The sequence below is a fragment of the Alligator mississippiensis genome, chromosome 1, assembly GCF_030867095.1.
Source record: "Alligator mississippiensis isolate rAllMis1 chromosome 1, rAllMis1, whole genome shotgun sequence".
Lineage (NCBI taxonomy): Eukaryota > Metazoa > Chordata > Crocodylia > Alligatoridae > Alligator > Alligator mississippiensis.
Genome location: NC_081824.1, coordinates 344,598,566 through 344,619,608, shown reverse-complemented (window position 1 = coordinate 344,619,608; position 21,043 = coordinate 344,598,566). Strand labels below are relative to the sequence as shown.

The 21,043-nt window shown below is 44.3% G+C and overlaps 1 protein-coding gene across 3 annotated transcripts in view; it reads right to left on the bottom strand.

Annotated features, from left to right (window-relative positions):
- Positions 1-3,586: 3,586 nt before the first annotated feature.
- The window catches only part of NPAS2 (neuronal PAS domain protein 2), a 165,877-nt gene continuing 148,420 nt past the window's right edge, over positions 3,587-21,043 (bottom strand). For 2 of the 3 annotated variants that reach the window (XM_059721006.1, XM_014600315.3), the window contains 5 exons: positions 13,549-13,743; positions 12,045-12,232; positions 10,380-10,472; positions 7,618-7,804; positions 3,587-4,869 (listed from right to left, as the gene is read on the bottom strand). In XM_059721006.1, coding sequence (XP_059576989.1) covers positions 4,684-4,869; positions 7,618-7,804; positions 10,380-10,472; positions 12,045-12,232; positions 13,549-13,743 — 849 coding nt within the window. In that variant the 3' untranslated portion in view covers positions 3,587-4,683. Of the gene's footprint in view, positions 4,870-7,617; positions 7,805-10,379; positions 10,473-12,044; positions 12,233-13,548; positions 13,744-18,515; positions 18,951-21,043 lie in introns of those variants that run through there. The other variant, XM_059721007.1, reaches the window with a different exon arrangement.

Here is a 21,043-nt window from a genome sequence, read left to right as displayed (position 1 = left end):
GAGGAGCAACCACTCTTCTTGAACTCCCCTCTCCCTGCGGTCACAGTCCCTTAGGGCCTCACTGACAAGCCTCCTGAGCTTGTCAAAGTCGGCTTTCCTGAAGTCAAGGACTTGCGTGTTGCTGACCGACTTGCCAGCTTTTCGGCGGATGGTGAAGGTGATCAGCTCGTGGTCGCTGTCACCCAGCTTCCCATCGATCACTAGGTCGCCGACTAGGTCCTCCCCAGTAGCCAGCACCAGGTCGAGCAGCGCTTTGCCTCTCGTTGGCCCATAGACTTCTTGAGTCAGGTAGAGGTCATCCACGCACGAGAGGAAGCTTTGCGACCGCTCAGATTTTGCTGAGCGATCCTCCCACGAGATGTCTGGGTAATTGAAGTCACCCATGACAACCATGGTCCTGGAGCAAGCTGCCTCAGCCAGTTCCTGGACAAACTCCTGGTCTAGCTCAGGACTTTGGGTAGGAGGTCTGTAATAGACTCCCACCATTGTGTCCCCTGTGCCGTGTTCCCCACGGATTTTAACCCAGAGGGTCTCCAGCCGTCCACCCTGGTCGCCAATATTGGCTTGCAGGGACGCGTAGCTTTCCTTAACATAGAGAGCTACGCCCCCGCCCCTTTTCTCTACACGATCCCTCCTGTACAGGGTATAGCCATCTATCCCCGTGGTCCAGTCATGGGTGGAGTCCCACCAGGTCTCCGTGATCCCTATGACATCGTAATTGTTTGCACTGAGCAGGAGGATGAGCTCCTCCTGCTTATTCCCCAAGCTCCTGGCATTTGTGTACAGGCAGGCAAGCGCCCCCTGGGGGGCTCCTTCCTTGCCCACAGATTTTACCAGGGCTGGGGCTGGGGCGGGCTCCCTTGAGTGCCATGATCTGCTGGCTTTGCAAGATTTGCTCAGCGGGCCAGCAGTGGCGGTCGTGCCCCCGTCCCCCAGCGGGCTTAGTTTAAAGCCCGGTGGAGCAGGTCAGCCAGTCTGGCTGAGAAGAGCCTCCTCCCTAGGGGAGAGAGGTGGAGACCATCTCTTCCCAGCAGCTCGCTGCCTCTCTCGCCAAAGAGCGGGCTGTGGTCATGAAAGCCAAAGCCTTCCTGATGACACCAGTGCCGCAGTCTTTGGTTGACCACATAGATCCTCCTGTCCCTTCTCAGCCCATAGCCTGAGACTGGGAGGATCGACGAGAACACCACCTGTGCCCCCAGACCCTTAAGCCCCGCTCCCAAATCCCTGTAGCGCCTCATGACCTGGCTGGGAGTGCTCCGAGCCGTGTCATTGGTGCCCACATGAATAAGGAGCATGGGATAGCGGTCTGTGGGTTTGAGGAGCTCGGGGATCCTCTCCGCAATGTCCTGGATGCGGGCCCCTGGGAAACAGCAGACTTGCCGGGCTAAGGGGTCGGGGTGGCAGATTGGCCCCTCCGTCCCCCTCAGGAGGGAGTCTCCCACAACAAACACCTTACGTTTTGTCTTGGGGAGAGCAGGGGCGGGAGTTGCAGTTGGGCCCATGTTGCCTGTGGGGGCCGGCAACTCAGCAGGCTCTGCTGGGGCAGCAAGAGGTGCGTACCTGTTGCTCAGTTGTGGCGGGGGTGGGGCCTTGGTGCGGCAGGCCTTAGGGCCCTTGACCACCTTGGTCCATGCCCCTGGCTGGACACAGCAGGAGGTCCCAGAGTCCTCCTCTGGCCTGGAGGGAGACTGTGATCTACCCTCTGCCTCCCGGGGGAGAAGGGCCTGGCAGTAGGAGTCTATCTCCTGCTCGCAGTCCCTGATGGCACGCAGTCTGTGGACTGTGGCCTGGAGCTCCTCCAGCTGGCGTGCCAGAGACCCCAAAAGGGAGCAGACCCCGCAAGGGGAGGTCGCCATGCTCCCAGGCCCCAGAGCCTGAAAAAGGGACAGGCAGCCCCCGCAGCTGACAGCCAGGGGCTCTGTCTGCGTGGAGCCCGGAACCAGGGGCTCCGTCTGGGTGGCCGTCTCTGAGGTGCCGGGGGGGGGCCGCGGAGCCCGAGGGGACCCTCGGGGTGCGGCGCGTGCCCATCCGTGTCATGCCTCTGGTAGGCTGGCTACAGCTGGGGCTGTCTACCCTGGGGGGTGCGCAGGCAGGGTCTGGCGCCCTTCCGCACGCCCTCCCGTGCGAACTCTGCGCTAACTCACGCGCCGGCAGAGAAGCGAGCCTGTTTGTGCAGCCTGTTCACGCGGCTCCCTGGGGGGCTGGGCGAAGTGGGGGCCTGGGCGGGGCTTGACCCGGCCTGGCTCCACTCAGCTGCCGCCTCCCACACACACACAGTTATTCTGGAGGGTGCAGGCTCCAGCAGTGGTTTTACAGCTGAGACTGACAAATGGAGGGACGTGCCCAGCTTATAGCAGCAACCCAGGCAAGAGCAGGGCAGTGGAAGAGTGACCCTTTTCCCTTTCAAAACATGGCTAATTTAGTACTCTTATACAAAAGGGATGTGTTAGCTTTACTTCATGGTCAGGTGATTGCTCCTTCCATTACTCTTCCTGCTTCCAGAAGTGTTTGGGTGCAATTGCTCCTTTTATTACTCTTCCTGCTTCCAGGAATCAAGAGCAGTAGGAGAGATGTCTCTATTATCATCCAGTAGTACAGCATGACAGCCTACAATGGTGACCTGGCATAGCATAAGTCCATGACAGAGAGTGCATTGTGGCCACCCAAAATAGTCTAGTTAGCACCTGGAGAAATGGGACAGAGTATGAGAAAGGGCACTGTCACGCCAAGCCTCTCTTTTTGTTATCTGGTACCATGTAAATCAGTACAGCCTGTGCCATGGTTGGGTTGTTGGTGACTAAACTGGAGCCCCCACCTTGGGCTAGCCTGGGTAAGTAGGGTGTGTGGGGACCCAGCAGGACTAAAAGCAAGACCTGTCAAAGGGCAGATGAGCTCACTGTAAGCCAACAGCCATCCATACCTGGAGAGGGGATGGGCGCTACCAGGTCACTTTGCCTGAAGAATCACTGATGATGCACAGCATCTAAGGTGCCCCAACAGTTGCAGCGGCCTCGGACTGATTTGATTTGATGAGAAAAGGTAGACGTTATCTCCCATCTGCTCTCCAGTCTTGTGTTCGTTACCTGCTCTACAGTAACCACCTAACGAGCCCACAGTCCCTTGAGACCTTTAAGTGAAATGCTGTTTCCTGATTTGGAACCAGTTCCTCTGAGTACCATGTACTGTTGTTATCCTTTGTAGCTTCCCTAAGCAGTATTATTCTGGTTGTCTATGGTGAAACAAAGATCTGATAGAGTCGTTTTTTTTTTCTTGTTAATTCAACATCAAGCACCTTGCAAGGCTACAGCAAGAATTTCAAGCCTAAACTGAATCACAGAGTTGAACAGCTATAGGAAAACATGCGTAAATTCTGCACTAAAGCCTTTCAGCTATTTTATATTACTTTTGAGCTAAATGCAAATGTGTATTACTAAATGAAAAAAAAATGGATATGGAGATGTATACAGCATAAGCGCCTTCCACAAAAATGTTACTGATTCATTAATTTATTCAAAATATCCACTCAAAAGAAGCACAAAGCAAAACCTTTATACTTGTGAAATGAGTTGATATTTCATATACAAAATAATTTCCACATAATTCCATATAATTTTATTTTATATAGAAATAGGTCATTATTACAACAGCTGTACAATACACTACTTTTATTTAATAATTACATAAAATCTTTCTTAGAAACATATCAACATAAAACATACAAAAAAGCGAAAAGTGCATTTTTTTCAAAGGAAAATTCAATCCGAATTGTTATCATGAAAGAGATATGTAATAGTTTGCAGCATCCCCAGTCAATGGGCCAAAACACAGTGCATATTCCTCAGATCCTTGCTGTGAACGGGCTGTTTCATTTGCAGAGGGGCCCCACTGCATACGATCAAAAGCCTGACTAGAATTCGGGAACTGTGCTGTATGATTGTGCTTATATTTTAACATCTCCTTTGCAGTCACCATTCTCAAAGTTAATAGGAAACAGTCCAGTGTTTTTTATTTCTCATTATAAAGAGTAGGGAAGGTAAACTGCTTAATACTTTTAGGTTTCAGGGTATAAGTCAAGGGGGATGGATTGTAGAGTATCTTTTAACAATGACCGGGCTATCCGCTCCGTTGGATGTGCTAGTTTGGCCACCAGAATAAGGAAACAAACTTCTCTTTACAGAAAGTGCCTAGGTTATGTTTTGTGTGCAGTTGTGCAAAATAATAATAATCATAATAAAAATAATCTCTTGTTCTCTCCTCAATAGACCTTTGACCCAGTGCTTTTCATATGCAAAAGAAGAATTGGTTTCAACTGAATGCCAAGTACCTCAGGTGTCTGTCCACAGTTTTTTGGAGCCAGCAATGTGCTTTCACAATGCTCTTCCGCAAAGAATCTTCTCCTGATACACACTGAAGAGCGAGGGAGTTTGCACAGGACAGCGTTCACTTTATTTTTCCTCAGTTCATATGAAAGCACATAGCAGATTAATGAAAGAGTGCAAACAGAATCCTGCACCATTCCTATTGCACTGTCTGCTGCAGCTGGCACTCGGTGGTCGGCTTCTATCATGGAACTTGGAAATGCTTGTGCAAAAGCCAAATCCATCCATACAACATCATTTCTTCTCCCATCCCATGCACCCATTGGTTAAAGCTAATTGTGCACTGATTGTGCTGGTGGGACTCTTATCGTAGTGGCTGTGGTAAATTTGATGAGTCTGACAAGCTATTGGTTCGTCTGGGGGCAAGCTGTTGCTGCGGTGGCTGCTGGGACTGAGTCTGATGATATCCCATGCTACTCTGTTGTTGCGAGTAGGAGGGCAGGAGCAAAGAATCTGGCTGCTCATTGTGCAAAGAACTTGGTGTCTGCACCTACAGATAAAACACAGTTCACATCTATGATCTGACTTTATTACAAACTAAAACTCCCATTTCCTAATTTGAAGGTTAGTTGAAAAAGTCCATTGTTCGCAGGCTGTTATTTCTAAGGTTAAATAATTTTCAGGCTGTGTACTTGGTGTTTGATTAGCTTGGCTAAGAGGGCCTCATCCTGCATGATGTGAGTCAAGAGGAGTTTTGCAATTGACTTTCAGGGGAATGAAATCTGTCTGACAGCCCAGAAGTAGTTTTTCCATCAGTTCCAGTCTGCAATATGGGTCTGATCACAGGCCACTGAAATCAGTCGGAGTCTTTCCAGTGATTTTATCAGGTTTTGGATCAGGCTATACAGGCTCAACTGAGCAGTCTTTAAAGGTAACAGAAAGACTCCCATGAACTTCAACACGTACTATATTAGCCCAGATAATAGTTCTTTGCTGGCTTAAACCTTTTTTTGTGCGTTTTTTGTGCTCTTTCAGGCATTACACTCTTATTTTGTACTTCGCTTCTTTAGGAGGCAATACAGGCAAAAAATGAAAAACTGGGATTTGGTTATTTAAACAGAGATCTACCATAAGAACAGAATACCTATTCAGGTTGAAGGCCTATTTCCACTGTGGAAAGAAGTACAGTGCAGTACAGAAGTTATGAGTCCACATGGTAGAGGAAATCCACTAGTAGGCATGGTATACTGACCTAAGATTTAGAAACTGGCATTTGACTTGAGTATCTGATCAATCCATGTCTGGTTCAATCCAACTGCATTGTACAAGCATACTAATAGAAGTGTTTCTTTGTTCTTTTGGCAATTTATTTAATAATAACTATAATACTTTGTTCATCCTTATCATCTTTCAAACAAGGATCTGAGAGCATTTACAAATGTTAACTAGTTACTACTTACAATAGCTAGTACTCCTTCCATTTTGCAGGCAAGTAGATCAGGCACTGAAAAGTGTCTTAGCTTACTCAGGAAGACTATGGCAGAGTTGGAAACAGAGCCTGGGAATCTTGATGCCTCACCTCCTACCCATCACTATAAAATGCTCTGGTTCTGACTGTAGGCATTATGAAACATACTATAATTATGCAACAGATGATGGCATGTTTTATCACATCAGGTACAAGCACGGCAGTCTTTCAGGAAGCCAAAGTTTAACCAGAGAGACAGACAGATAGTGAAAATGCTAGCATTCGTAGGATGAAGTCTGAGAAATAAGTCCTCTATTATGAAAACTAATAAGTCATCACTATGCTAGTACAGAAGAAAAGGAAGGTGAAAAAGCAAAACAATAGCAACAATAGCAAGGAAACTGGTAAGCCAAATGTTGACTCTGGGGCATATAGAAGGACACCACCAAGAATAAAGAAAGTAAGAAGAAGGTTGTGTGTACTGGGAACAACAAGATTGGTATGTGTGGAAGTTTTGGGCTAGGTCTGATTAGTTTCTGGCACTCAGATGATAATGTAATGAGAAATCTAGAGGGATAAAATGGAGCAAGAAACACATTATTTATAAGTATTTCATCAGCTTGGTCATTCCCATAAACTCCATTTTTTTGGCCTGTATTACCTCCTGAAGAAGCAAAATACAAATGCTTGTAACTGGAAATACTCTGTGAATGTGATCTTTAATAAATATTGTAACATTTCTACCTAATGTGTAGTAGGTATTGAAATAACTGCACAACAGCTATTGGCTTTTGGATTTAATACAGGAATTTTAGCTGAAGTACTGATGTGGTTATTCACATTCTAATACTGGCAGCCATTGAAATCCTTTGCCTGACATGCATCTAAAAATACTACATGAAGTGAGTTGATGTTTATAAATGGCCATTTCTGTACTCTTCCGCTCCACTCAGTGGACATTGAAGATCTGAGTTAAGTGTAGAATTTGGCTTACAAGCTCCATTTTGGCTCTTTTTTTCCCCATGCACTTTACCATTATACAAAAAATTCTGACACCTCTTAAGACATCTGTGGGAGTTGGACCTGAGAGTAACAGCTGTATTTATTTAAAGCCTTTTCAAATCTTAAAACTCTATGGGGATAACCAAACTGATGAAACTAATAACTAAACTCTGCCTTTTCAAGCATAGTACCTTTGTACTTAACATTATGGTGAGAACATGCATATATAAAAACAATATATTCCTATGTGGCATATCTACTTCTTGCAAGTATATATTTTCTAACTGTATTGGCACAAGTGTATTGGCTTATTCCTGTTAGTAGAGTAGCACTTTGGTAGCTAAATTCTATTTTGGGCAGAGTCTCAACAACTACATTGCTATCCAAATTCCAACTTCAGAAACTTTGTTGCAGGACATGATAGCGTACAAGAGTGAAAAAAAGAAAACCTGAATGTTCATTTCTGATTCTACGTGGAAGGTACTGGCAGTTAGAAAAACAATCTTTTGACATGTAAGCTAAGAAATATTTATAGAATCAATGGGAGACTAATATGTATGAGTGCAGTTTTCTGACACTAAATGCCCTTTCAATACACTTTGGGTTAATGCTGTAGAATATTTTTTAACATACTCCGATAGCGCTAGCTGCTACACTGATATATTTGAAAGGCTTATAAGTGCTGAATCCATTTCCCTAATACTTGTGTGAAAGACAATGGGGTGGTCCCATTTGTTCTACCTTCTAAAAATGCTGTATTCCTTACTACTTTTCACAGTACTGTTGCATTTGTATACTTTGCGTATTATCTCTTTTATTTCACCCTACCTGAAGGTAGCGTTGCTGCTGATGCTGTTGATGTTGGAGTTGCATAGGTTGCAGAGAGGATGGCTGAGAAGGCTGTGTTGCAGAGAACCCTTGGTGTAATACCGCTTGTCCCATCAATACTATTGGCGAGCCACTGCTGGAAGTCTGTACTTCCAGATTTTGAAACATTTGTTGGTTTTGAGAGTATCTAAATAGAAGAAGTGAAGAATAAACAGCTTTCAGTTAAATTGCTAAGAAAGATGTTCTGTCAGGATACAGGATCATCCTTACCCTCAATAAAGCCCCCTGGGACCTTTAATGACTAGGACCTCAGTTTCACTTAAAAGACAATGTGTCTGTTCCCTACCACACCTTGCGGGTGCACTGGCTAATGACTGAAACAGAGGTTAGAATGCCATATAATGAAGCATCTACTTAAATCCTTGCAGTTCCTTGGTTTTTCATAGGCATCTCCAATCCTACTGGGGTCATCTTAAAGCACCAGTTCTCAATCTCTGGTCCACATGTCAGATCCAGCCCATGGAGACATATCACCCAGCCCATGGGGCTCCCAATGATCTGGAAATTTGGCAGCTGGATAGTGGTAGCAGTGTTAACTGCTGCTTCCCTATTGTCAAATTTCTGGACCTGAGTGGAGCCTTGTGGGCCAGATAACGTGGTCCTGTGCTGGTCCTGCACCAGCACCAGCACATTGCTAAGCTGGCACTCAGGGTCACTCTATGGCCTGATTGGGCATGCAAGGTTGTGCCAGCACACAGCTGGATCCATGTCAGTACACAGAGTCAGACCAGCCATGGGGTCAGGCTAACAAGAAGCTACATCTGGCACACAGGGCCAGGCAGTATACTGGACTGACCAGTATAACCCCATGTGGCAACCTCACATGGGATCTGGTCAGTGCACTAACCCCATGCCATGGGGGCAGGAAGTTTGAGCACCACTCCCTTAAAGCAAGATAACAGGAATGGTCCAGAGGAGAAGGGAAGGGTTAGAAACAAGACTGTGACTCAAGTGTCACAACTCTGTTCCCAGTCTGCTCCTGGGAGGTACTCCTGTGCCCTACTCTTTCTGAAGGCTTGTTGCAAAAGGACAAGAGAGCTGTTACTAACCAAGCCTAACTTTGCTTATCTTCTAAAACCTAATGAGATTACTGAGGTCAATAGAGGGTGCAGACAGAAGTGCAGCTCCCCACTGTAATTGAGAATGATTTGTAGGAAACATTCTGAGTTGCAATGATCCCCTGGATCAAACAGAAGTTCACTGTTGGTTCCAGAAGGGAGAGGAATCTAGCTAATGACTACCTGCCTGCAGCTGGTTTCCCCTAGCAATGGTCCCTGCTCCCTCCCAGCATGTCTCTGTTTAAGAAAGGGAGGGGGGAAAGGAAGCAGACAGAGCTGGTTCCGGTGCTGGAGGGTGGGGCAGGTGAATTAATGCCTGCCCCCTGCCCCAACCTGGCAACTGGATCATGTATGCTAGATTCAATATTAACAACACTTTTTCTTTTTGGGGCCAACTCACCCACCCCACCCTCCAGCAGGTTCTGAAAAAAACCTCAGACTGAACTCCCTCCGCTCTCTTTCCCCACTTCCATTCTGAAAACAGCTCAAGGTTGGCAGGCAACACAGACAGAAGTTACAGAAGATGCTCTGTTTTGAAATGTCTTAATCTGACCCTTTATGCAATGAGGGTTCAGATTTTCGCCTGATCTGTCATTTTTTAAGCTGTCTGCAGTCGTATGTTTGTGTTTGGTCACGGCAACAGGCAGCTTTCTGTGTCCATATCAGGCAAAAATTGTCACTCCTGTCTGCACCCAGAGTTACGCTGGTGTCATACTAGAGCAGTGGTTCTCAACCTCATTCGATTCGAGGCACCTCTTGGAAAATGCCACCGCTCAGCTTTCACTCACTGACTACAGAAAAGTAAGTAATAAAGCAATTGTTCTGCTGCAGAGAACTCAGCAAGACCACAACCACGCAGAATCGTTTTGATGCTATAGATTCCTATTTGAAATATCTGGGTTTATTTTGTGAATCATGTGTGTTTGCATACTCGACAGTGCTAATCTTATGCAGAAGCCTGCAGCACGTTGAAAAGGATTTCATAGAAACCAGGGTGCCATGACACTCTAAACTGAGAATCACTGCATTAGAGTGAGAGATCGAGCCCTCAATTTCCAGTAGGTCAGCACTGAAACAGAGGTCAAATGCTTAATGTGTTTTCTTTCTCACTAAGCTTTGGTGGATCAGGAACATCACTGATGTAAGTGTGAGAGAGAAATAAAAAAGGGTCTTTTTTCATCATTTGTCTAAACCCCACTGGCACATCCTACTTCTCATAGTAGCAATTTTAAATAGTGAACTGGCCCAGTACAGCAAGGTTGGCATTGAGAGTCAGCATCAACACACTAACAGCATTTTTACGTGTGCGCACTGCAGCCCTGGGTGGTTTGAAAAGTGCCTGGTGCTGCAACGCTTGCAGTTGTATAAATGGTGAAATGCATGCCAGCGCTGAGAAAATGGTGGCAGTTGGCTTTTGAACTAAAACACCTCAGAGGTACTTTAGTTCAAAAGCTCACTGCCGCCATTTTCTGTGCACTGATGTGCATTTCGCCGCTTATACAACTGCAAGCAGCAGATCTCCGGCACGTCACAGGACAAAAAGGTATGTGCACACTACTGATGTTTACTAACACTAGTAGATTTCTAACTTAAAGGTCAGCTCCCCTCAAAATCACTATGGTGCTTTATTTTTCAGTAACATACTTAGCCTGGGAACCAGCTGCACTGACATCTGAAGAATGTCTTGCATTACAGGAACCAGGCATCATTGGTTGAATAGGTTGACTGAGCAGCAGTCTTGCACATGGAAAAGAGGAGAAATGATATTACTCTAACAAAACAATGAACAAATGTCATATACTGAAGGACAAATGGTTTTGAGGGTGGGGAACAAGTCACAAGTCAGAAGACTTGGAGTCACTTTCTGGATCTGCATTCCCTGGGGCCACTGATTTTAGCCTACACTTTCATGCTCAACACAAGCTAAAAACTCAGGAGCTCCTACCCATGTTCCATACATGTGCTCCTGATCCCAGGCTGATCTCACCTGAGATTACTATGCCTTTTCCCAGAGACAAACAGAAGTCCACTCCTATCTTCATACTGCACCAGTACTGACATCACCCCAAAGAGACTAAGTAATTGTCTATTAACCACACAGGATTCAAGATGCCCCCCATGTTGCTTGCATTCATATGGAGATACATCACACGAATAGAGTTACAGGAGTAACCTCATTCACACCAAAATTCAAGCTGTTAACTCCTTGCTCTTGTTTATCAGTAGTATACTTTCTGCCAGCCTGGTAATGTTAGGCTCCTGCTCTGGGGAAGGCTTTGAATAGAGCTGTGTCTAGCATGGCTTCCACATATTCTAAATGTCTCCTGAGATCTGGGGAAATTTATCATGAACCCTACAAACTCTGACACTGATATTCTGATACATGTCAGAGTGTTGTCCTTGATCAATCATCCAAGTTGGGAAATAGAAGATATCTTAGCACAAGTGTAAAGCATACTGCTAGGTATCCCATATACAGGCCAGACAGGCACATCAGGCAATTGGATCATGTATGCTAAATTCAAAATTAATCATTTGCATGTCTGGGACTGTCAGAAGTAATTGCTTAGAAAATGAAATTCTTGTGCCTGGACTGTACCTTTAGATAAAGCCCAAGCAAGGGGTAGGGTAAAAGATGCTCTGCCTAGAAGTAGCCTAGCAGGCTGGGTGCCTCAAAGACACCCCTCAAAGGATGGCACAATGCCATCCTTTCTTCTCTCTTGCCAAGGGAAAGGAATGATTTCTACTGTTCTGTACTACCAGTAGATTATGACGCTCTGTGTTAGAGGCAGACAAGCTTCTTTGGGTAAATCCGGTATCTTTTGTTAGACCAACTCAAATAGTTGGAAACATTCTTCTTTGCAAGTATTTGAGCTGGTCTAATAAAAGATATCGGATTTACCCAAGGAACCCTGTCCGCCTATGTCCTTAGACCAACATGGCTACAACCTACCCCTCCATGTCTCAGTGGCACACAGCCTGCTGGAGCTACTACTCCCGGGGCATCCTACCCTTTGCTCAGGGCTGTGCCTAAAATACATTTTGGGAAGGAAGGGATTTTTATTACTACTCACCCTCACTTCACAGCATGAACAAACACCCTAAGTCATGGGCTAGGCCTAAATGGCCTACTGGTTTGTTTAATCTGCTTTTTTTTCATAAAACTTTGGTTTATATAAGTCATAATGAAAGTACCTCTCACTTCCCATTGCCTTAGTGCTCCAAATCCTGATTTGCTGTGTTGCCCAGGTGCAAATGCACAGCTCTGGCTTCAAGACAAAATCATTCAGTTAGTTAAAAAGCATTTACCTTAGTTGTCGGTCATGGCTGAAATCTGGACTGGCATGACACGGACTGCTATCCTGGGCTACAGCAGCAGGTGGAGCCATGTTCACAGTCTGTGAGAGCAATGCAGACGTGCTGAATTGTGAAGCTAAGCCACTGGATGAATGACTGCTACTTTGTCCCATCTGCGCACTTCGAATTGATTTCTGACCCTAGAAAAGAATTTTAATGAACTTTTAAAATGTAAATCTAAACACCAATTGTGATAACTGTTTTTGGACATCTAGGGACAGACCATGGTCTGAATGTAATTGCATAAGAAAATGACAGGAAGCAAAGGGAAAATGGGCAAGAAAACAGGTGGTAACCTATGACCAGTTTTTAGAGAAAAACTTAAAAATATAGTCTTATCTTGTAAGAAAAGTATCACCTTAATGATTAAATCTTGGGTGTGTCTGTACATGTGGGAGACAGTTGCTAGACACACTAATATTTTGTAATCCATTATACCTTTCTTGTACAGCATTGCACCCTTTTTATTTTACTTGCCTGCAGAGTACTTGACTCTGAAGTCAATGTATTATGAAAACAAAGCATGCCCTTTAATTCTGTGGAGCAGTTTTGGAGGTAAAGATGACTCTAAGGAACCAGAAAGGCAGTTAGAAGAGATTCACCCTTGTCACAAAAAATCAGAAATTGTGATAAACCTTATTACGTGTAAATTGATTTTTTAAAACTACTTACAATACACAGTAACATTTTACTTTAAAAGGGTGACTGGTCTGAACATAAGGCTGTAAGTATGTTGTTCACTGAACTGCAAGATCAGGCTAGCAAGAATCAGGGCTGAATGTTATAAAGGGAAGTGTGCTGAGTTATGTTGAAATAGGAAAAATGGAAATACTCCAAAAAAATCTGCGAAAAGGAAAACAAATCTGTGCTGAGCACAGTCGCAGCTTCACTGCCTTCAACTGTTAATACTTAGAGCTGAACTTTACTTCCCTGTGCTGGAGTCAGTTACATTTGTGAAGTGGAGATCTCAGTTCAGTTTCTTTTGTGCAAGTCCCACATACTATTGATACACCAACACTACTAGAAATATATCAGCTGTGTTGGCAACCTGTGGCCAGAACTGAATGGGCACACAAAGCAAACTATTCTCAAGGACAGTGCTGAGGCACATTTTTGAGAGGGTGTTGGGAAAGATGGACTGCTGTCCAGGCTCCCAGTCTGACATCTTTCATGAACAATTAAAGAAAAACAAGTAATTTACAGTTCCTAACACATGCTCAATTCTGTTCTAAAAATGAAACATCTGGCTGCATAATGTTCTGGTTTAGATCTTTACAAAAAGAAAGAAAGAAAGTTCTTAATGTTGAAAACCTGTGGGAAGAAGCCTTTGTTCAAGAAGAGAGATGAAAAGGGACCCACATTTTATTTATAGCAATGACGTGGTTTTTTATGTGATCATTCAGTAGTGACTTAGTACATTCGTGCTACCTGCATTTCATTCAAATAAAATGTTTACCTGGCTTGATATCACACTCCCCTCTCTTAAGATTTGCTGGCTTGCTGTTTGAGAAGATGTCATTTGCCCTTGAAGTTGAGGACTGGGGAGAAGCTGCTGCTGAGAGATGACCCCTGACCTTGGCTGTAACTGCTGAGGATCTGGCTGCTGTGCATTGCTAAAGCTCAGGGTTACTGTTGGCTGCTGTAAGAACATCTGGAGAAAAAAGAAAAAAATGTTTTTTTTTCCCCCAAACTTTATATATATTCTTAAGACATCACATTCTATAGCAGAGATCCATTTCTGAATTAATTACTATTCTGCAAAAGTTAATTGGGAACTATATGCCCTTTGTAAGATAAAAAATTTTGTGCAGGCTCTATGTTCTATTTTTCAAGTGTATTTATGGTTTATGAAATGTGTCCTGAAAGCTGAAGTTCCGTCTCTACACAGACAGCAGCAGTTCAAAGTGCACAAAGGAGCAAGTGCTAGGGATGGGAGAGTAACGTCATACATCTCCTTTTGCTCCTTGGCTAAAGCTGCATTAAAATTTGTTCCTCATGGTTCAGCACCCTATATGATTCTCTCCCTGATTCTTTTTAACTGTGTCACAGCCAGGAACCAACTCCCAGCATTGCATTGTACTTATCATTCTACTGTGATTTAACTTCCAGGCAGATAACCATCACCTGTTCTTCCTGGCTATGACATGAGAAGCACTTAACACCATGCAGGAAATCTAACAGACCCTCTACTTAATGCTTCCATGAATGATTTAAGATCAATTATTGTATTACAGTTTCTTTCATTTCTGGGAGGTCTTTCTCTGTAAGCTATGTCACTCTGTTATAATGATACAAAGAAAACACTCAATATTTTTGAACAATACATTATTAATGCTACCAGTCTTTTTAGTGTTTAAAATCCAATTCATAGAGCAAGATGCCACACTACAGGCTATGCAGTTGTACTCACCAGGTAGCTGAAGGCAGTCTTTATAGAATAATAGAAAATGAGGGTTGGAAGGGACCTTGGAAGGTCATCTAGTCCAACCCCCTGCTCAAAAGCAGGACCATCCCTAACTAGATCATCCCAGCCAAGCCTTAGTTTACCCAGATCTTAAAAACCTCCAAAGATGGAGAGCCTACAACCTCTATGGGAAACCTGTTCCCTGTCTTGAGTTAGATTCTGATTTTACACCAGTTTTATGCTGTGTAACACCATTTGCTTACACAGAGGGTGCCATGATTAAACTGAGGTTAGGATCACAAATAGTATTTAACCTTATGGGTCCCACCATCTCTGCAGTATGCTTAGTAATATACAAAGCTTGTAAGGCTTACTGTTATATTAACAAATCCCTGAATAATTAAGTCTTCTATCATTTTTTTGGGACAGACTTCTGCAACCCACTGGACATGATAAACTGTCTCTCCTCTGTGTAATAATGTTTTTGCCCACCATATCTGCACATATTTAGCTATTTTTTAAACACTAAAACATGTTTAAAAGTTCAGAACTATTTGGATATTTCTCTATTGGGGATAAAAAAGATCCATTCCCTGGCTGCCTATGCATACCAAGCTGCAGCCCAGAGGTAGAGTCAAATTATAAAACCCATGTATTAAAAAACAAGAAGCACTGACTAGAAATGCTGATGGCTCTGAAAGGAATAATGCTAGTGGTATTTTTTTCCCCTGTAGGATTACACTATCTTAACAAAGTGTGTAATAAATGGGAGGATCAAGTAATGAAGCTATGAGTGGTAATGGCAGGTCTGAGTCTAGCTCAGTGTTTTCTTTTTCATAACACTTCATTGAATTTGTAGCCATTAGTCATCAGAAAGACAGATGGTCTTGCAAATTCTGCCAGGCAAAAAGGTCTTATTATTAATAAATCAAAGATGGTCATTACGAAAATTAATTTACCTAATGATTTTATCTATTTGGAAGGTGAAGCCTTAAAAATGGCTAATACATTTACTTATCTGCATTAGTCATGACGGTGGTGACTGCATGTGATGTAAGGTTCAAACTCTGTAAAGCAAATATTTAAAAAAAACCTCTCTATAAGGTATGGAAGTCTAGCATGATTAGCAGGAACACCAAACTTAAGATATTTAGAAGCAGCATCATAAGCATCCTCCCTATATGGAGCAGAATGCTGGAACAATAGTAAGCACATCCAATGCAAACTGAACAGCTTTCAAAAGACATCAATATACAATTTATTTTCAGTAAAATGGACTACAAGAATAAGAAGAAGAGATCTGACAGTCGGCAGAACCATCTCCAACAAAAAAGGGGCAGAGAAGAGAGGGACCTATTTGGGCTGTCTTAAGAATGCCTGGTGGTGGGCTGTCTATAAAAGTATTTCTTTGACAACCTCAGGGCAAAACACTGTGGGCACATCTGCACTGTGTTGGACAGTGCTCAGGAGGGCAACTATAGTAACATGCCCCACCCTCACACTTTTTAAGCATACCTGGGCCTAAGGACCCCTCCAGAAGTGCAGGTAAAGATGCAATGGGATCTCATGCATGATCCACACAATTGTGCTTCCTGCCATGTCACACACGTATGGCAGGAGGCGTGACTGTGCTATTGTGTATCAGATCCCATTGCCCTTATTGCTGATAGGCTCCTGGGCTCCCCCTGCACCAGCAGGTAACAAGCTCCCACAGCTGATGGGGCTCCCAGCTGTGGGTACACCCTTGGGAGCCAGGATCAGCTGACCTAGGTTTCTCAGCCTCAGGGGTGCACGGTGCACCCCTGCAGCTGGGAGCCTGTATCAACTGCAGGCTCATGCTCCCCTGCCGCTGGGAGCTCTGATCAGCTGATGGGGCTCTCAGCCACAGGAGCACACTAGACTACATGTTCAATTACTGGTGTGATAGGAACCATTTTTTGTGGAATAACTCTGTAGCTTATTCCTTGTTGTATCACACCATTAATTGACTGAACATGTAACTGGGTCCCAACTTAAGATGTGATTAACTGGTTAATGACATCTTAAGCGTAACATGTGGCAGGGGCCTAAGAGTCCTCAACAAATAATATCTCCAATGCACTTTTTTAGCACAAAGCATGTGGAGAGCAGGAGCAAGAGGGTAGGGCTTGTTTTCATGATGACACTTCTGAGCACTGCCCAGCACAGTGCAGACACACCTTGATAGCCTGCCCTAGAGGTGTACACTGTTGTATAGTATAACACTAGCTCAAGCAGCATTATTATTGTATTTTTTTGATTCCAAGACATTTTTTCCTGATTCATCCCGGAAAAGATGAAGCCTCATCTTATCTTGCAGTACCTGCAGGGAGTGCTGGCTCAGGACTGATTCCCTTGTTGCTCTCAAGCTCCCTGCTGAGCCAGGGAGCCCTGGAGATGGAGCAGCCTGAGATCTAGTGCTGATTCCCCTACCACTCTCTAGCTGCATGCTGGGTCTTGCTGCTCTCTGACTTGGGCTGATTCTCTCACGGCTCCCTGACTCAGCAGGGAGCCAGAAAGCAGCTAGGGAATCAGCATGGAGCCAGAGAGCAGCAGGACCCAGAGTGCAGCTAGAGCGATAAAAGAATCAGTTCTGGGTCTTGCTGCTCTTTGGCTCTGGGCTGATTTACCTCACTGTTCCCTGGCTCTGCAATGATTCCCCTGCCACTCTCTGACTGTGCACTGGATCCTGCACTGCTCCCTGATGAGCCAGGGACTCAGCACAGAACCACCTGAGTGCAGTGTGCGGCAGTTGGGGGGCAAGCAAAGGTTGTGGGGCAAGCAGGCAGGAGGAGCTAGGAGGGAGAAGTATGTATGTGCAGGGGAGACAAAGTGAGGGGTGGGGGGTAAGCACGGGGTTGACAGGGGCAGCAAATGGCATGGAGACAAGATGCAGGGGGAGAAGAGTCCAGGGTCAGGCTGCCTGCCCCCTGCCACTTGCCTCCCCACTGCTTGCCCTTCTGTTGCTGCTTTCCCTGCTGCAGCAGTAAGGGAAGGATGAATCCAATAATTAGATTCTTTATATGGAGAAGTATGAGAAATTCATAATTTTCCATGTATAGAATCTAATTCTGGGGGCAGGGGTCATCTTAAACTCGAAGTCATCTTGCATTTGGGTACATACGTTGTATCTAAACACAAAAGAGCTAGAAAAATGAGCGTCAGACCAGTACAACTAGCACTATCTGACTCGTGCACCTGAGGGGACCAGAAGAATAATGGCTTATAAATACAAAAGGAGCATTGGATGAATGAACTCAGTGGACAGTTCTACAAGAACATAACCTCTAGTTTGTACAACACTTAGTAGTCCTGTTTTCAGAAAGCATTTTATTTGATAGTCGAGTCTGATTTCCTCTTCAGTACTGTAATACCACAGCTGTAAATAGCTACTAAAGCCCCACAAAGAAACCCCTTGTTCCTAGTCTGAGCTAATCCAAGCAAATAAATTAACAACCCAATGTTAATAAATTAACATTAAATTAATGACATGTCTCATGACTGTTCTTGTGGAGTGTGAGGTCAGCAAAATATCTTGCAAATTTTTCTTAATTGGCAAGCTCAGATGCATTCTCAGGGTAGTAGCCAAAGAATGAGTGGACATGAAGATACATCTGCCCTCTGACTCCTAGATATAGTCTCTCCAGCTCATGGTTGTATCACATTTGTAAGGCAATGTAAGAAAGCTTCTACTGCTGCTGTTCAACTCTACCTTTTTTTTGGATAAAGAGGATTTTAACCAAGCCATCAACTTCAATCAATACTATTTCTTTTTGTAAAATGTGTAAAGATGAAAGGCCCAGCACTAAGACTCTGAGATTAATTTACCTCCAATGGAGACTTGCTTGTAAATTATTGGTTAGTATGGATGTTCTCATTTGTAATTCTTGCATGCTGGTCAGATTCAGTCTTTCTGCCTTCCCTCCAATATGCTAGTCATTAGCTTGACTATTTTTAAATCTGGAACAGACACTGCATCCTTTCAGACATCTGAGATTATACTTACTGCTCCTCTTCTTAATACTTTCATTTGTCAGTAAAAGCAGTAGCAGAGATTTAATGGTTTTTTGAACACTTTTATTCAAGAACCACAGCCCTCCTGCTAGTTTCATCTTTCAACACACAGGGCTCTTGGAAACAGTTACTTAATGTAGCATACTATGCTCAATGTCACTCCAGTTGGGAGAGTATTTCTTGGCTGACTTCAGCACTCCAGTTCTAAAAATCCTCTGTGTGAAATGGAAATAGGGCTGGATTCTTCACAGAGCTATCTGTGCCATTCATCATGGACAGGAGTGAAAATGGAGAAGAAATGCCACTTAAACAGCTGAAGGGAGAAAGTGGAGACTGTAGTACACGTTCCCTTTCTTCCAATCCACAAAAGTTTCTCCATGCTTACAACAGGCATACCTGTGTCCTCTACATAGCTATTTTCCCTTAGAGAGAGAGAGAAAACTGTTTAATGGTAATTCTTCTCTATGTATTAGCCACTTTTGTAGCTGTAATCAATAATAGACACAGATAATTGAATTCAGACAGCTAACCACCTGACATATGAAATCTGCACTACAAAGCAGGTAGTTTATTTTGTTCTCAAGTCAACTGTTTACTCCACAATTGGTTGTAGGAACAAAACTGTAGCTGCAAAAATAAATATCTTCTTTTTGAAATGGAGTTGTAAGGGTCTGACATGTTACTATAACTCCTGTTACTACTATTTTGTTCCTTTGTGTAAGGACACAGTACTTTATTTTTCTGAAAAAATGGAAGAACATCAACACACAAAATTAACCTGAGGGAGGTCACAGTCACAATTATTATTGCTTATTATCTCATTCCTGTGGCTAATAAGGGGGGGGGGGAAGAGTAAGTGAGGTATGTCGGACAGCATTGCATAGGGTGGCACACTTCTGTTCTGCCACCATACCACAGAGCTGTTGCCAACCCAAACAAAAAGTTCAGAGCTGGCAAGATAGGCAATGCAATACCTTGGCAAATAAAACTTTAATAGGAACATAAGAAATGCCATACTGGATTCAACTTCAGGTTCATTTAACCCAATGTTCTATATCTCACAGTGACACGGGACTTATGTTAAGGGGGAGAATATGTGATGAGGGTCTATTCAGACTCCTCTGTCCCCTGCCCCTCTTTCCTTACAGATTCCAGGATTTAGAGGCCTAGGACATCTTAATTAAGAGGTTGCACCCACATCTATGAAGTTTAATACCCTTATAACCTTTGGAATCCTTTCTGGGGCTCTGAAATATATGCCACTTGGCTCAGTCTAGCACAGGGGTGTCCAACCTTTTTGAATGTGGGGCCGGATCATGAACTTTTTATCACCCAGTGGGCCGGCGAGCCATATTCAAAGACCTCACAGGAAGCAGTATCACATCAGGAAGTGATGTCATGTGACCTTTGACACCCATGAAGTTGCAGGACGTGACAATGAAATGGGTCTGGAAATGTGGTTTAAAATCCAAAATAAAAACAATATAAAAGCAACGATGAAATAATACCCAGTGCTTGACTAAAATAAATACTTTTGCTTCTACTCACTTCTCAATGAATGAAAGAAGCATAATGCAGGCTTGCCCTGGGACACCTGGGCATACAGCACCAGGTAGAAGAAGCTGCGGAGAAGCAGCTGGCTGTTGGCTTCCAGCAGTAGCAGCGAGGAGGAGGAGAAGAAGCAGCGCCTCAGGACGCTGCCTGGCTCCATCTGGGATGAGGAGCCTGGTCTTCACACACGGCCACGTGTGTGCAGCCTGCCTCCCTCCTCGCCTGCCTGGTGTGAGCTCACCCGTCCCGGCCTCCATGGCTGCAGTCGGGGGAGCTGAGAGAGGGGCCCTGCTCCCCCCAGGGAGAGGATCAGCAATCACCCGGCAGCCAACTGCCTCGTAGTCCGTGTTTGTCGGTCACCTGCTACGGGGCTGGGGGAGGGACAACAGCATTTACTTTTGTTTCCTGTCGCAGCACCTCGGGCCTCAGAAAACGTCTTGGCGGGCCGCATAGCGGCCCATGGGCCATATGTTGGACAAGCCAGGTCTAGCACATGTCCACTAAGGGACGTTATGAAAGTGAACTGCATTTCAGCATCTCCAAACTAAGGTTGGGCTGGACAGTTTAGAATTGGGAGCCATAACAGGTGCTCAGGTAGCCTCTTAAGTCTTTCGGCTTGAACTCTGTGGGACCCAGGTTGCAAATCTTGTGGGCTACTCCAGTTATTCCATGCCCTGGTTAGGCAGCATGTTATGTGCTGAAAAATGTAAGTGAAACTGCACCAGTTTCCCATATATGAGAAGAAAATGCTGTGTGATCTGGCTCATGATGAGAGAGTAATGCTTTGTGCCCAATTAAAAAAAGAGAAAGGGAGAAAATTCTGTCTCTTGACATTCACAATAGCAATAATAATAGCTTTCAGATGTCTGATAGGATTCTGCAATAAAAGGCCAATTAATTGTAGAGATACTTTCAACTCTCATTCATCAAAACCAGTGCAGAGGTAATGGGAAAGGCACACTGA